We start from the raw sequence: 16,050 nt of genomic DNA, 5'->3' as shown, positions 1-16,050 counted from the left end.
CAAAAACTTAATATCCCACATGAGTTGCATATAAACCCTCTCAATAACACCGGTTCACTCAATTTGTCCGCTCGACTCCACTGTTTCGCCCGTTCGACTCTAATGTTTCATTCGCTCGATCCTCACCCTGAGTTCGCTCGTCTGTTTAGTTACGGTTCCGGTTCGGGTAAACCGAACCAACCGGTTCTTACATGGTATATATCAATAAAGGAGCTGGCTCAAGTTGCATAATGAGAAAATTTGTCCATGCAAGGCTATTCCATCTGATTCTAGAGGCATGCAATGGTACTTGAGATCTCTTTTGGCATTAATTTATTCCTCGGGGTTGCTCCAAAGAGTGCTAAGTTATGACTATGCTTGATACACGACATTGACATTGCAAACAGCTTTTATTGTAGAGATCAAAATGAAAGTTTGCAAAGAGATAGTTCCACAAGGTTCTAGCGGAGGATTTTTAAAAGAAAATAGGGAAATGAGTGTTCCTCTTCTCTAATATTGAACAATACATTACTAGATGGTTTGAAGATAAATACAAAACTGTTTAAATTTTACCCACTTTTATTTCGATAATGGAAGAAGACAAGAAACTGACAACAAGAATTGTGGTAATGATGGTAAGTGATGAAAATGCTACCGTTCTAAATTCTATTAAGTATACTAAACTTAGCCATCTTTGATGACCAAACATTGGAAATAAGCATTGAGATTTGTGATGGTACATTGAACATGGTGACCGGTGAACTAGGGCTTGCATACTGGAAGGATGTTTAGAAAAATGCTCTTCACCATAGTTACCATAGATACCGATGAAGCAAGATGCAGTGTCTTTCTGGTTTCCAAAAGAATGTCATCATGTTGTGCTTAATTTGGGAACTTAGCTTGAGGATGATACTTGATGTGAAACCACATGCGGTGAACATGAATTGCACGTTAGAGATTAATGAGAGTTTAACTTTGCAATATACTAGTACAGACATGAATACTTTGGGATGGATCAAAACATGTTGGCCATGAAATCACACTCAAGAAGAGGTTAATTGTGTGATGAAAAACTTTTAGTAGAAACACATAACAGACGAGTAATTCAATCACAAAGTCTGGCGTGACGTAATACAAAAAATGCATGAGAGTGAGAAGAAAATGTCAAATTCAAAAGAAAACAATAAGGTGAGACACATTCTTTTAATATGATTCCGTTTCTCAACAAATCTACGTCCACTCTATGATATCTTCGGAATTCTCTAGCAACATTCATAAATCAAGAAGATCAAAGCATTACAATTGTAACCCCACTCTTTTGGCTCAAAAAGGAAAGCATGATCCTTTTTTACTGCACTCAAGGTCATCCCGCACCTCTATTTCAGCTTGAGAGTAAAGCATGATTCTTTTCATGCACGGAAAGCCCGCTGTTGCAAGAACTAACAATGCAAAGAAGTTTGAAACTGTAAGGAGAGACAATTAGGCAAAACAACAGAAAATATTATAATAGAGAGTTTTCTATGCACCGCTAGACTTAGGAAGTTGTTTTCTTTAAAAAAGAAAAAAACCTTTAAGACTGTTTATCTAAGTTAGAGACTAATGATGAAAACTCATGACAAATAAATTTAGCTTCACAAGAATGCGACCAAAATGGTGGATTAGCAAATGAAAGCTTGAATGACTACCTATGATGCACCGACACTTCTCCTCAAAGAGGCGTGCAGTGTCCGACACCGTATCCGGCACGACACTCCCCCGACACTCAAAACTATAATACCGTGTCCAACCCGTGTCCGTGTCCTATATTTTCAATAACTGATGTGTCCCGTGTCCGTGTCGTGTCGTATTCGTGTTGCCGTGTCCGTGATTGTACATCATAGATGACTACAAAAGCACTTAAAAAAAGAGAAGTTAATGGGCAAGTATGGGTTTGGAGTTTATTGCTAGTGCTAAGTGTTTATAAATGCTTTAGCATGAGGGGGGTATTTATAGGCTAAAAGGACCAAGTGGGTTGCCACGTAGTGGATGGAGATGTTGGGATGCTTTTCAAATGATGATTTAATATTGTCGGACAACAACTCTTTTATGGTAAAAATTCTCACCATAATAAGACGTTTCTCGTTAGAAGACTACTTAGCTTATGAGAGGATGCGAGAGATGTATTTTAGGTAAAAGGAATTCTTAATAGCGTAAAAGAATAAGTAATTAGATAATCAACCATCTTGGAAAAATAGTTCTATCTATTTTGATCTTCTTTGAATGAACTTGGTTGGCTGAACTTTTCAGGTTGGCCTAAATTTATTTGTTCGTGCATGTTCATCTTAACTTGGTTGACCCAAATTGGTTGGTTTTTGCTTTGAATCTTTGCTTGCTTTTGTCTGTTGCATGAAATTCCAATTGAACTCCTATCTACTAACTCACATACTGTTAACCTCCACCATGAAAAAAAAGGAAGTATAAGAATTTCCACATCATACCTGCACGCTCCGTAGATCCTCGAAATCCCGGATAACATCTTACATACCTAGTATCATTCGAAGATGCGAATCCCGCTACAACGGCGATCGCTTCCCGGATATCCTGCGAGCTTGTCTCGATCGTTGTTTGCCTGTGTCGTTAAAATGAGAGCTCAAGGCTCTCATATTGTTTTCGCTGCCTCTCGTCGCACTCCACTGCCGAAGCCCTCACTTCTCCCATTTCCTGTACGCGAAGCCTCCGAACTCTCAGCCCTTGCCACAAAGGTCTTCCAAGCCGGCGTCAATCAATTTCCCATGATCGCACATCTCCAAATCCTTCTTCAACCCATCCGCAAGACCTCTCTACTTGTGCTGATCTCACCTCTTCCCTTACCTGTAACCGAAGCCTTGCCTTCGACCGAACCCAGCAGTTGCAAACCCACCGAACTCCATAGCCGACCCGCCATCTATACCATTGGTCCAGCCCTAGCCGACGCCTTCATTCGCCTTCTCCTATCAAACCAGTTGCAAACATCCTCCTAACCCGACGTGTAGCTCCCGAATCCTGCAGCTCCAATCTTCCTTCTGTGTAGCCGAACCGGTTCTTCACATCCATTCAATGACATTTCCACTCCATTCACCGAAACTTCTCTCTAAATCATAGTCCACTACCCTTGTTATTCTATTGCCCTATCAAACCCGCACCCATTTACTCCCAAACCTGTAATAGTGAATCACAGCTCTTCATCTTCTATAGCCCACTAAGAGTCATGGCCCATTTATCAATAAAGCCCATTACTATTCAAAACAGCTCAATAGCCATTTTCAAAAAGGATAGGTATAAGGTTGTGTTTACTGTTATTATTGTTAGTCATGCATCAATGTTGATTAGTAGAATTATTTTCTAATACGTAGTGATAGTGATAGTTATCATTATCATCATTATTAATAGTAATCATCATTAATGTTATTAATGAAGATTATTTTAATACTATTGATAATTATTGCTATTAATTACAATAGTGAATAGTTGTTATTGTTGCAATTATCATTACAATTTTAATAATGATATTATTGATATTTGTTAAAAAAAAAGAAAAGAAAAAGTTTTTTTTTTTTCCAAAAAAAAGGGCTTAAAAAAAAAGAGAGATTTTTTTTCCTAGCCGTCGACACGGGTTTTTGCAAAGGTATAAAATTTCTAACCCAAAAATCCTGCTCTCGAGGCTTGTGATGAGCCAACAAACCTCCATATGCGCTCACGTAGTACGGTGGGAGGGAAATCGGTGCGACACTTGCAATGAGGCGGGTAATCACCAGAGCGCTCATGTAGCGTGAGTGGGACGAAAAATAAGTACCCATATGTGGGGAAATCACTGCTCTTTTCAACAGGTGCCAAAGACCCTTAAGCGCTCATGTAGCGTCGCTGGAATTGAAGAAAACACAGCCGCAATGTCCCCCGGCATCTACCTGAAGCGCTCATGTAGCGTGGAGGGGAAGACTACCTCTTGGTTTTTTCCCTAAATGGGGGAGATGCCGAGAGTCTATCGAAATTTGGACTGAAGATGCAAGGATTTGAACTTGAGCTTGATTGAACAAAATAGGACTTAAGTGAACTCAAACTTGTAGTGGACTTGGACTTGAAACGAGTAACAATAAGTTGGGTTCGAATGAACATTGAATAAATGACTTTTAAGTCCAACTTGGATTAAAGCTTAATATTTAAAATAAAAATCATGAACAATATGAATGATAAAATCAAAGATTCATGCATGAATTGATCATATGCTTTAAAATGAGATTTTTGGACAATGAAAATTTGCAATTATCCTCTCATTTGAAATGGAGATGTTGGTGAACACACAAAAAGAAATTTGTAAAAAGGGATGGCTTGGTTACAAAGCCATCATATGCGAACTTTGGAGCATGATAGCTGGTTTGTAATATAGGGCATAAGCCACTCCTAAATAGTAATTGATTGAACAAAGTGATGCATGCCATGAATACAGGAAATATACCTCAATCATGCTCTTAAGTGATTGAAGATGATTGGTGCCGAGCAGTCGACACAAGGTGCATAGTGAAATTATCATCCAAGCATAAGTCCCTTATGAACTAAAAGTTATGTTCGAAGGCAATGAAGAGTGTGTGATCTTTAGCATGATCCACTCACAAATGATAGTGAAGGTTCATGCAAATTGTTTGGCTTGAACAATCTACAAGGATCATGAATGATTGTGACAATTCATATACAAGCATATGCTAAGGACTCGTGCTAAATCAACTCTCAATTGCACACAAATTGCCAAGTGACAATGGATTTGTAAAATACACAATGAACTTTTTATGAATGATGATAAGAATCATACAATTGGTGAGGGGGAAAGAACCCATCATACACACAAAGCTTAAGCCGCATGCAAAAGAAGAAAGCTTGTAGTTTGAACGTTGTAGTTTGTGGAAGGACAAGGGCAACAGGCTTTAATGAAAGTACCAACACTATCACTAGATGTTATTCCATAAGTGAACATCAGAGAATTGCAATGGACATAGATGCTTGCAGTACTAGAAGATTCAGGATGAATGCTTACAAGCGAATGTGGGAGACTTGTAAGTGTTTATGAACGACAATGAAATGCATACTAGTGAATACAAAGCTTGCAAACACAAACAATAGTTCATCCACAAGTGATTATGGGAGACTCGTGGGTATTTGTAAACATATATATGCACACTACATATCATCCACATGCAATAATGGTAAATGCACTACAGAGATGATGGGTCTTATGAATATAAATGTATACTAAAGAAGCAGTGGTGTACCTACTATTTCAACTATCTCAAGAACTACAACAATTACTTGAGGAATGGATTCCTCGCATAGCTCTTCTATACAATATGATGTACCTTCAATCATTACATTTGTTAGCTCAAGTTAATGACCACTACTTTTGAAGCATAGGACATAAATAAGGATACAGTCATCCAAGATTGAAATGATTAATTCTTTATTTAAATCAACAACAGAAGATGATGATGATGGCATAATAAAGGAGTTGCCCACTAATTCCTATACGAGTTTTGAGAAGAGAAATCCAGATCAAATAATTATAGAGAGTCTCAGTTCAACCAGGTCCCGAACGCTGAGTTGGATATGATTATTGAGGCTTGCAAGTTTATGGATGAATAGTATTCGCGCGTCCAACATATTACCTGCGGGAAAATACAAAAAGGCTACGACAAGCATGAGCTTCTTTGGGCTTCCGTAGTATGTCCGTTAGATATCCAAAAATCCCCCCGTACATGCACCGTAATCTGTATGCACATTGGTACACAGAAGGAGATGTATAATAAACCTTCATGGGCCCCGAAGAACTTGTTATTGGTACACACGTGACATCTAGGGATGCTGCGCGGGTTAATAAATGAACCCAAGTTTGAGCATGATCCTCATATGCAGGTAGATAGTGGTTGACAAGACTCGAACCAATAAATATGCGGTCGCAAGGTCGACCGGGATATTTATTTTAATACATTTATATTAAGCCTTCAAGGCCTCAAACAAAGAGAATTCATCAATAAAGACATAAAGCCTACGAAACCCGATCCTTTGTCGATAACTTGACGGAGTCGACAAGGTTTAATCAACAAAGAGAAATAATCCATTTCACCCCAATAATGGTCGTGTTGAATGCAAATCTCAACCTGTGGGTTCACAAACACTTTCAAGTGCCTCCTAAATTCTCAAATGCTCATCAAAACTTCTAAACTCCAGCAAAATCTCCAAAATTTTAAACTTCAAGATATTTAAAAAGAAATTCAATCCATCAAAACATTTAAAGCAAAATTCATTCACCCTCCGCAATAGTTTGTCGGTGTGGACAAATTAAAAACTACTTTAGCTCACATAGAGCTAATGCCTTGTCGAAAATATCACTAGGATCTATTCTCAAATAATATCTTGCCAATAAGGACATGGTACGTGTCATCTAACCGGTGGTTTTGCCGCTAAATGGCACCGCAGGATAAATGGTTATGACTCGTGGCCCTCTGAACCAAATGGTTTGCCGTCAAAGGGCACCACGAAATACCGATTATGGCCAGAGCCAATACGGTCCTTAGTGGCATCAAATCTTTTAGATATGAATCAATAGGATATGATCGATAGGGCACAAAGCCCTCTGTTAGCTAACGTGGATTCAAATTTATCCCCTTAGACAAATATTCACCCCAGGTTTACAATGTACCCTTGGACGAAGCAACCCATGACTGCCGACAAGGATCCTTCTGTCAAGTTGGGTCGACTACCTCCTCTGACTAAGTAGACCAGGGACCACGATGGCCTGGGACGACGGAACCATGGGATCTTGATCGGGTCCATCATCCATTCCCCCACCATCTGCTTTAAGTGCACGATGGTGAAATTTCTAATTTTAAATATAAACCTTTAAACTTCCAATTCTCAAGCTCATGTTGCTACTATATGCCTGATAACACGTATTTTTACGTATCTGATCGACGATTAGCCTTAATCGAAAGTTCTCTCTCATTATCGGGAGGGGTAATTAATTATAGAGGCTTACGCCTATAGGAAACTAGAACTCAGATCATAAAGTCCTTGTAAAACAAGGGCGAAATCTTTGGGTCTGTCTTATCTACAAACCCATGTGCCTTCCAAAATTAACCCCGGAACTTAATTCCGTTAAACCCCCCCCCTAAGAAAAGCAATGCGGGCGGAGGCCGGGGTTGAATTTTCGGAGCCCACACATACTTCATGCATTATCTAACTAATTAAGCACCCTTTGCAAATAAAGTTGTGCTTACAAAAATATAGCCTAATTACAAAAATCTCGCATTAATTAGCCTTAGGAAAAACTTTGCACTTCCGGAAGCAATTGTTATTGTTCTAAAATGTAACTGAGCTTCTCAAAGAGAGAAATTTTGTCACAATCTTAATGACAACATATAATTCCAAATATGTATGAAATGTTTGTATTCATAAAAAATGTACATAAGGACAACAATAGTATATAGCTATGAGTGCCATGTTTAATTCAACACTGTTTTGCATATTATGTTTGTGTTAGAAATCCTAGAACCTAAGACATCTTCATAGGGTCAACAAAAATATTTGCTTTCACTTAAAATATTTTGTGCGTGCAATGAATTTTTGAAAACTCCATCTATATATGGCAACTTTTATATTTTGTATTTGTTTATCCAGTTCCATAGTTAATTATATAATACTTTTTTCATCCCAACTTATCAACAGACGAACATCATACTTTGCCTTTCAATTTTGTAAGAACAAGGCTCTTGGTATTATACATTTCATTTAGATTTATTTCACTTTTTTGAAGGGTTTCAATGTAGAGAGTTGAGAGACTATGATATTCCTTATTTGATTCAAGGGATCAACCCATATTATTTAGAAAAAAAAATATATGATTTTTCAAAAGGTAATATGGGTTTATCTCTTACTTGCTCTAATTAATATTTTTATTATTATTTAAAAAAATATATATTATTTTTCAAAAGTGAATTTGGTTTCATCTCTTAGTTGCTCTAATTAATAATTCTATTACTTTTTAATTCTCTTTTCATACTGCTACTTCAGCACATATTTCTTCTTTTGTTTTGCTAAATTCATTGCAAGATTGTTTTTGGTTCTGTTGTTTGTTTCTTGGACTTTTCCTGATTCAACACTTGTCTTAGTAAATGATATATGAAGATTCTAATTGGATTTACCTCAATTTATTTGTTCATTTCAATAAAAATGAGAAAACAGTGATTTGAGGTGCATGATTATTCGTTTACAAATAAAATAATAACTTAAATCATTGGAAGAACCAAGGTTCTAAATTGGAGATAGTATCATGATGTGATATTGTATCAGAAAACCTTTGATGATTAATTCGGCCAACCGTGGGTCCAATGAAAGGAAGCCTTACAGTTACTGACTGCTTCTTCATGTAGTTTGTGACCCAGTTATGGGTGATGAAGGAAAGCTTTATGTTCCAGAGGAGTTGGTGTCTGTGTATCGTGAAAAGGTAACTGCCTTCAGTCATTGGCAAGTTGCTATTTCCTTTTGTTGTCGCTTCAAATTAGGAAAATATTTTTGACTCAGCATACTTATTTTTTCATGTTCTTTGTCAGTCTACTTTTCTTCTAAATCTCAATAAAAGCTTATTGTGTATAAGGAACTTAAGTTTAGTCAGGGTAACCAAAATGATGACCCCTCAAGCTATTTACCTCCTTTTTTTTATGGTTAGGTTGTCCCTGTGGCTTCAATGCTTACTCCTAACCAATTTGAAATCGAGAAACTGACAGGTTCCAGGTAATTTAAATCAAGTGTGCGAGGTTGTGTACTTGTTTTCTACTTTACATGAATACAGTTACATATTGATATTCTATGAAATATTAAGCATTTTTATAGATAAAAAAAAAACGAATGATTTGCTTGCAGTTCAAAAGTCAGCATCAATCTGCCCTTAAGGTTGCAATTCTTGTTGTTTTCTTGTTTAGTTGATGATGTTTAAACAATTATACATGAAATGTGCATCTTATGTATTATGTAAGTGAGAGGAGGAAATTTGTAGCGTTAAGCGGTTGCTTTATTGAGGTAAGATATATAGAAAATATCAATAACAAGAAAGTTGTAACTTTGGTATTCGTGTATTGTGAAGCCTTGTCACTTGCCAGTTAGAATTAAGGTGGAATATGTGTTTCTTTATTGGGAATTGAATATGCATGTGCTTTAAGATAAGGAATTGTAATGTAACATGTCTTTGGGTTTAGGGTTCTTAAATAAATGATGAAAGAAAGTCAAGCAATCAAATTTAAATCCTTTAGTTTGAAAATTATAAATTTAAACAATTGCTTTCTTCCTTTGTTGTAAATCCGAAATTATATAGAATTTGATCAAAATAGTAATCCAGTAAGGAAGTGGTCATCCAAATAAAATTTTGCCAAAAACCTGAAACCACAAAAAATCACAACCTGATAAGGATTCACGTCACAATTAGAAAATCAGTTGCAGCCATTTTGACTAAAATTGGCTGCACTAACAAAACTATTATTGAATTATTTAGACCAAAGAGAAAAAGATAAGAAAGCATCAACTGAAGATATTCGGGCCTTACATTTGTACTAGAAATGATATCCCCTGAAAATTGGTAGCCTCTGATACACCACAGTTGAATAAGTCAGTAGCCAACAAGCACAGAAGTTAGAAGAAATTTGGAAAATTTATTAAGCCGGCAATTGAATAAAAACTTGCCCCAGGTTTGTATCTGTAAAAATCTAATTCCCTTTCCCTCCAAGCCTGCATATATGGATAAGATAGTGGCTTAAGTGCATGTCTTGTAAGACCTCAACAGTAATGCAGTGATTGATAAGGTAGCTTCTTGTTGAACTGCAGGAGCATGATAGTGGAAAATATACTTTTTTTTTTTATATTGTGGAAGATAGACTTTGTTTTCAATTTGGCTGCAAAACAAAAAGCAGTGGCAACATAGAAGATGAATGCGGAAGGCTGGACTGTGTTAGAGTTTTGTGGGTTCCATGTGAAATATTTATGCTGGAGTGTGATCGAGAGGGGAGTTTTCACTTGTCCGATTTGATCTTGACAATTGCAATTTTGATATTTTTGCTAAAACAAGAACATGATCCATTTTTCATAATGCATTAAAATTTAAATAGGACTAATCAATTGAATATTGTAGAAAAAGAACATATATGGTTTAGTTTTCTAATTTGCTTGCCTCAATGCACAAAACTTGTATTTTTGATGAGAGTAGACTTTCTATTCTGGCCAATTTATAAGAAAAATCTGATTTGTCTTTGATTAATATTTAACATTCATTAAGCAAAAACATGCATAAGTATTGTGCTTCCCAAAATGTAATGCATGAATTATCATATAAAGGTCTACCACTCTAGTGCATGAGTATCTTTGGAATTCACCATTAGTATTGGGATATAATTTTATCACATCTAAGTTGAAAAAGAAATGTAGAATTATGTGGCAAAATATTCAATGAGAATTTTAAATCAGATACATTGAAGACTTGATTCATACTTGTATTTTAATTTGCAAGTCTTTTCTCAATGAAGAGATGAAAAGAGAGAAGAATCTAAGGCATTGGTTGCATGTTCATGAAATAACTTTAAATCAGATACATTGAAGACTTGATTCATACTTGTATTTTAATTTGCAAGTCTTTTCTCAATTTTAATTTGCCTCATCTTTCTCGCATTTAATTTGTTAAGGTCTCCTTTAGGAAACCTTTCTTGATTTAGACGGACCCTTCATCTATTATTTGGTTTAAATTTCATATACCTTGTGCTTCTATGAATAGTAGGCCTATATTTGCATAAGTAATAGCCAAATTTCTATAGATAATTTCATGCAAATTATGTAAGTTGTGTAAATGAATGATATGATATGTAATACGTAATGAAAATATTAAAATTTGCATTCTAATGGATACTAAAAAAATATTGTTGTTAATTCCTAGAAGATGATATGACATCAAAAGTTAAAGCTGACAAATCACTTAGATTTGATGTACTTATATCGACATATAATTTCTTTGAAAAAGTAATCTAAATTGCTTGAATATTATTTGTGAGAGATTATGCACTTTTGACCACATAGGTATAATTTGGTAATCAAGAAATTAATTAACAAAAAAAATTAATATCCATTCGATCATTCATCATAGAGATTGACATGTTATCAAAATATTATCTTGATCGGGCACGAATCGTGAGGCAAAATCAAGTTGGAAACTTCCAAAATCAAAATTGGGACCATCCGAACTCTGATTTCAGCAAACTTACAGTCGATTTGAGCGTCTCGAGAATATGAACCCAACGACACCATATTCAACCAAATCCGAGCCCAAACGGGTCCAAATCAAGGGTTAGAAGCGCTATTGGAAGGTTCGAACCACAATTTGGATTGCCAAACAGTTTCCAAACATAACGAGCTTATAGTTGAATCGAGCGGCTCGATGAGATGAATCCAACGAGCCTAAGATCACTTAATTCTGACTCCAAGAAGACATTCAAATGTTCATCAAACGGTCCATGATTAGAGGATTCAGTATCGGCCATCCATCCAACCACTCATTTTCCCTTGATCTCTCACCTATTTATGGGCCATGCCATTCCATAATATCTATAAATAGACCCTTCATTTCTATTGAGAAAGAAAGAGGGGGAGAAGATAAGAAGAGGAGAAGGGAAGATTAGGAGGGAAGAAACTCCTCCTCGACCACCACCGCCGAAATTCTGCTCAACTTCCGAACAACGCCAGAATTCCGCCCGACCTCCAAGTGACGCCGGAATTCCGCCGGCATTCCAAGTGACGTTGGAATTCCGCCCGACTTCTACGAGACGTCGGAATTCTGCCCGACTTTTCAGTGACGCCAGAACTCTGCCCGATCTCCAAGTGATGCTGGAGTTTTGCCCGAATACCATCTAACACTGGAGTTCTCCCCGACCGCCATCTGACATCGGACTTCTATCCGACGCCTGACCTCCGCTCGTCGCCAGATTTTTACCCGACGTCGGACTTCTGTCCGTCGTCATATTTTTGCCGGACATTTATCCGATGCTGGATTTCTATCCATTGCTAGACTTCTACATGACATAGTCCTTCCAACCTCCGTCGCCCGCCGACTACAGTCCTTCCGACCTCTGTCGCTCGAGGACTATGATCCTCCCGACTTACGTCGCCCACCGACTACAGTTCTTCCGACCTCTGTTACCCGCCGACTACGGTCTTGCCGACTCACATCGCCCGCCGACTATGGTCCTTCCGACTTACGTCGCCCATCAACTACAGTCCTTCAGATCAAACAAACACATCAGCAACGACTCTTTGTGTTCCCATCATGTAATGTACTCTATAAGATGTACATCAAGCTAAGACCTTCTCCCAAGGAAGGGCCTCATTTGTAATCAACTGTAATACTAGTGGATTCATTCAAACTGGGCTAGGCCTCGTGGTTTTTCCCCCTTTTTAGGAGTTTTTCATGTAAAAACTCTGGTGTCTTTTATAATGTTATACCCTCTTTCTTATCTGATTGCATGCTGGATTTTCGTATAATGCTAAGACTTTAAATTTTATATTTCTCTACCGCCGCGAATACTCCTAGACGCAACAGAGATAATTTTGTTTGATAGCTTTGTACGAGTTGTATTATTGAATTGCTCATTTGGTTCATCAACTATGATAGATATGATTGAATTAGTTTAGTATTCTTGAAAAACTTTTTTTTTCTAATTTTGATTCAAATAAAATTTCATGCTCAATATTAATTGCAGATTTAAATTCTGATCCTTGCTCAAATATAAATTCAAGTTCGTGAACATATTCTAATATATATGTTACTCCGATTCAATATTAGTGTTGAGAAAAACAAACCATGATCATATTCTAATATATATGCTTACTTCGATTCAATATTAATGTTGAGAAAAACAAACCAAGAAGGAAGAGATCTTGAATTCCTGCACCTTCTTCTCCAGTGCCCACCGGCTCCAGCTAACCCGTTGGTCACCTCTCCTGCAATCTCCCTCACCTGGACCCGCCAGCTAGAAGCATTTGGTTGTTTCCACCATTTCTACTTCTTGCTGTCTGGGCTGAGAGAGAGATACAGCTTCTTGCTATCTCCACCGGGAGAGAGAGAAGGGAGAGAGCTCACTGTTTTGGACAGAATTCTTTTTATCCATTCTCTTTTTGAAACAATACAAGGTACCCCTATTTTTACTAAAGTAACCCTTAGCGGCAAAAAGGTAAAAAGATTAAAACAAAGACTTAAGCTAAAAATAGAAATAACATGTAAAATAAGAAAATATCCAACAATTAGATTAAGATTCATCTTGAAATTGTGAATCATCTTCTATTTCCAATACATCCTCCTAGATTATTTTTGTGTTGGTGTTTGTATGCAGACTCCAAAGGATGTGGTATTATTTTTTTTATAGAACATCAATTATATGTGATAGTCCTAATTAACTAATTATAATATTCTGTTGAGGACTATCACTGAATTTATGATTGATGGTTGCTGATTTGACCTTCTTATCATGTGCGAATTCAGCTACTCAGATCCCTATTATAAATTCTGTCTAGGGTCTTTTTCTTCATAATTATTTTGCTTCTTACATTATTTATGTTATTCTAGGTTGTCTGGCCTTACTTCTAGGTTGACTGTCATGCTGAGTGATCTCACTCGCTTTGTTGAGGAATTCTTATGTTCTGATTTTCGTGATCCTTCATTAATTGTGAGGCATAATATCAAACAAATGCGGAGAAAAAGGATGATTATATGATAGTGTTTTCCTTTGGTATGAGATTATATAAGAAGAGATGATAAGAGATTAAGAGGTTGTTGTGATGGTGCCAACAATCTTATGTAAGCTTTTGTAAAACACCCTGGAGAAATCATATCATTGAAGTCAACTTAACTCAAATTAAGAAAATCTGAGTTAGTCTTTCTCTCAAAGGGATTATGCTCCCAGAATTATGCTCGAGTGCACTTGGAAGAGCAATTCTCGATAAGATGCTTTATCTTATTTTATTTACATTAATTTTAAAATGCGATTGATACAAATATTGCTGACGTGATAGTGCAGTATATGCTTCAAAGTAGATCAATCTACAAGGTAAATGATGAATCAACATGCCTAAATAAGTTGATTTTCTTTTCATATAAAAAGTCTATATGGTGAAAATCACTAAAGCATTAAACACTCAATAAATAAATATGATAGGCCCAAAAGATTAATGGGTAAGGAGTGAGAAGTCCAAAAAAGGCAGAAATTTCCTTGGTCAGGACTTAATGGATCATCATCCCCAAGTTATAAAGGTTATATTACTTAACTAAGACGATAGTCGAACAAACTCAACCACCAGATGCTTTGTCGACAATTATAAATTACGTGTTTAGAGTTAGTCTCATTATTTCAAATCAAGGAAAACTCGGATTCCCTAAATAGATAAATTCTAAAAGATAGTTGTGGAAAGACATTAAGATCTCTAGTGGTAGGGAGAATTGTCCGAGAAAAGAAGTGAATAAAATTGCCCCAATTATACCCCACCAAGACAATCCAATCGAGCTTCCAACTATGTCTAGATCAGGATTGTCGCTATCTAGCATACTAAAACCTTAGGCATATTAAAATTCATGTCTGACAAAATAGTTTTATTCTAGGCATTATGGCATACAATGCAATTATTTATCCGGAGTAAAGGAGAAACTTCTACTATGCATATTTGATTGGTCATTTTATGAACATGCACTAGCATTTGAGGTTTTTGATCATTGGCTAGCTCGATCCGTATCTCATTCAGGAGACACAAACAGAGTAAATATTAATTAAAAAGTGGTTTGAGAGATCCTTTAATTAAATTTTTTTCTTAAATTGATTTTAAAATTCTTTATCAATTTATTAATGTTGATAGAAAAAAATTTTATCATAAGAGCTTATAGTAGTATCATTTACATCTCAAACAAACACAACAATAATAAAGCCAAGATATTATATAAAGGTACTATAAAGAAAATGTAAGAGTAAATGAAACAATGTGCCATGATGGCTTTAAAATGATAGCGGACAAGCTATTGTTGCTGGAAAGGCTTACTTATACATACTCTTAAGTAAAAATAGAAAATGAAGGTATACTTTTAATTACATGCTTTAAAACTTAAATCTATAAAAAAATTGAAATGACAATGAGAGAAGGAAATGATCTTGTCCTCTAGGTTGAGGGAAGGAAATGATCCCTCTAATCATGGTCTTTGTTACCTGGTTGAAATATATGTACTTGTTAGCCAAGTATGTGGAAAGATATTATTGGATGAGGTTAAAAAAAAAAAATTATTGGATGAAGTTGAAAGTCCACACTGGATCGAGAACCATTGTATATAAAAATATTTTCTTAAAAAAGCAGTAAAAGATATTTATTACTAAATGAAACCATCAGAGTACAACCCAAAGTACCAAAGAACTAAATTAAATAGCATGTCATATCCCATATATTCATTTAGTTAGCATTTTAAATATTTGATGTGTATCTGATACTTGTAAAAGAGAATATTTCTATCATACACATAATGCAATAAATCAGCCACACAATCAATCATAAGCCTGAAGCATCCTATCTAACAAAAAATCCAACACATAGAGTCATATGTTATGCAGTGCAAAGAATTTTCTATAAAGTTATCGACCTTACTACAACTTCCCTATGCAAAGCCATGAATGCAAACTATCACAACATCTAAGTGTGTGCGAAACTCTTAGTATTTTATGTATCTACTCATATGAGCCTGATTAGCTACAAAATTAGCTTATTTCAAATGATCAAATTTAGTTCTTTGCCAAAAAGAGTTGAATGAGTCAGAACAAGATTTAATGGAATGTGCATGAGGGAATTATATTAGGAAAGCTTTGGTATTAAAGTGCATGAGGGAATTAGGGAGAATTATGTTTTGTTTAATTGCAAAATTAGGATTTCTTGGCGTTTGGGCTCTAGACTCTCTTGTCTAGAGTAATTTGGGAGAGACGATCCTCCTCTCGAATTGAGGATCATTTGTAT

The 16,050-nt window shown here is 36.0% G+C and overlaps 1 protein-coding gene across 5 annotated transcripts in view; it reads left to right on the top strand.

The window, feature by feature from the left end:
- The window catches only part of LOC110107278 (pyridoxal kinase), a 109,959-nt gene that overhangs the window by 35,418 nt on the left and 58,491 nt on the right, over positions 1-16,050 (top strand). For all 5 annotated transcript variants that reach the window (XR_002304341.2, XM_020837481.2, XM_020837482.2 and 2 more), the window contains exons 6-7: positions 8,412-8,485; positions 8,708-8,772. Coding sequence is in view for 4 of the 5 variants with exons in the window: in XM_020837481.2 (XP_020693140.1) it covers positions 8,412-8,485; positions 8,708-8,772 (139 nt within the window). In the remaining variant the exon portion in view is untranslated. The remainder of the gene's footprint in view (positions 1-8,411; positions 8,486-8,707; positions 8,773-16,050) is intronic.

The sequence above is a fragment of the Dendrobium catenatum genome, unplaced genomic scaffold (genome assembly GCF_001605985.2).
Source record: "Dendrobium catenatum unplaced genomic scaffold, ASM160598v2 fragScaff_scaffold_96, whole genome shotgun sequence".
In the NCBI taxonomy this organism is placed as follows: Eukaryota; Viridiplantae; Streptophyta; class Magnoliopsida; order Asparagales; family Orchidaceae; genus Dendrobium; species Dendrobium catenatum.
The sequence above is the reverse complement of the archived record's forward strand: the minus strand, read 5'-3'. Positions and strand labels throughout refer to the sequence as shown.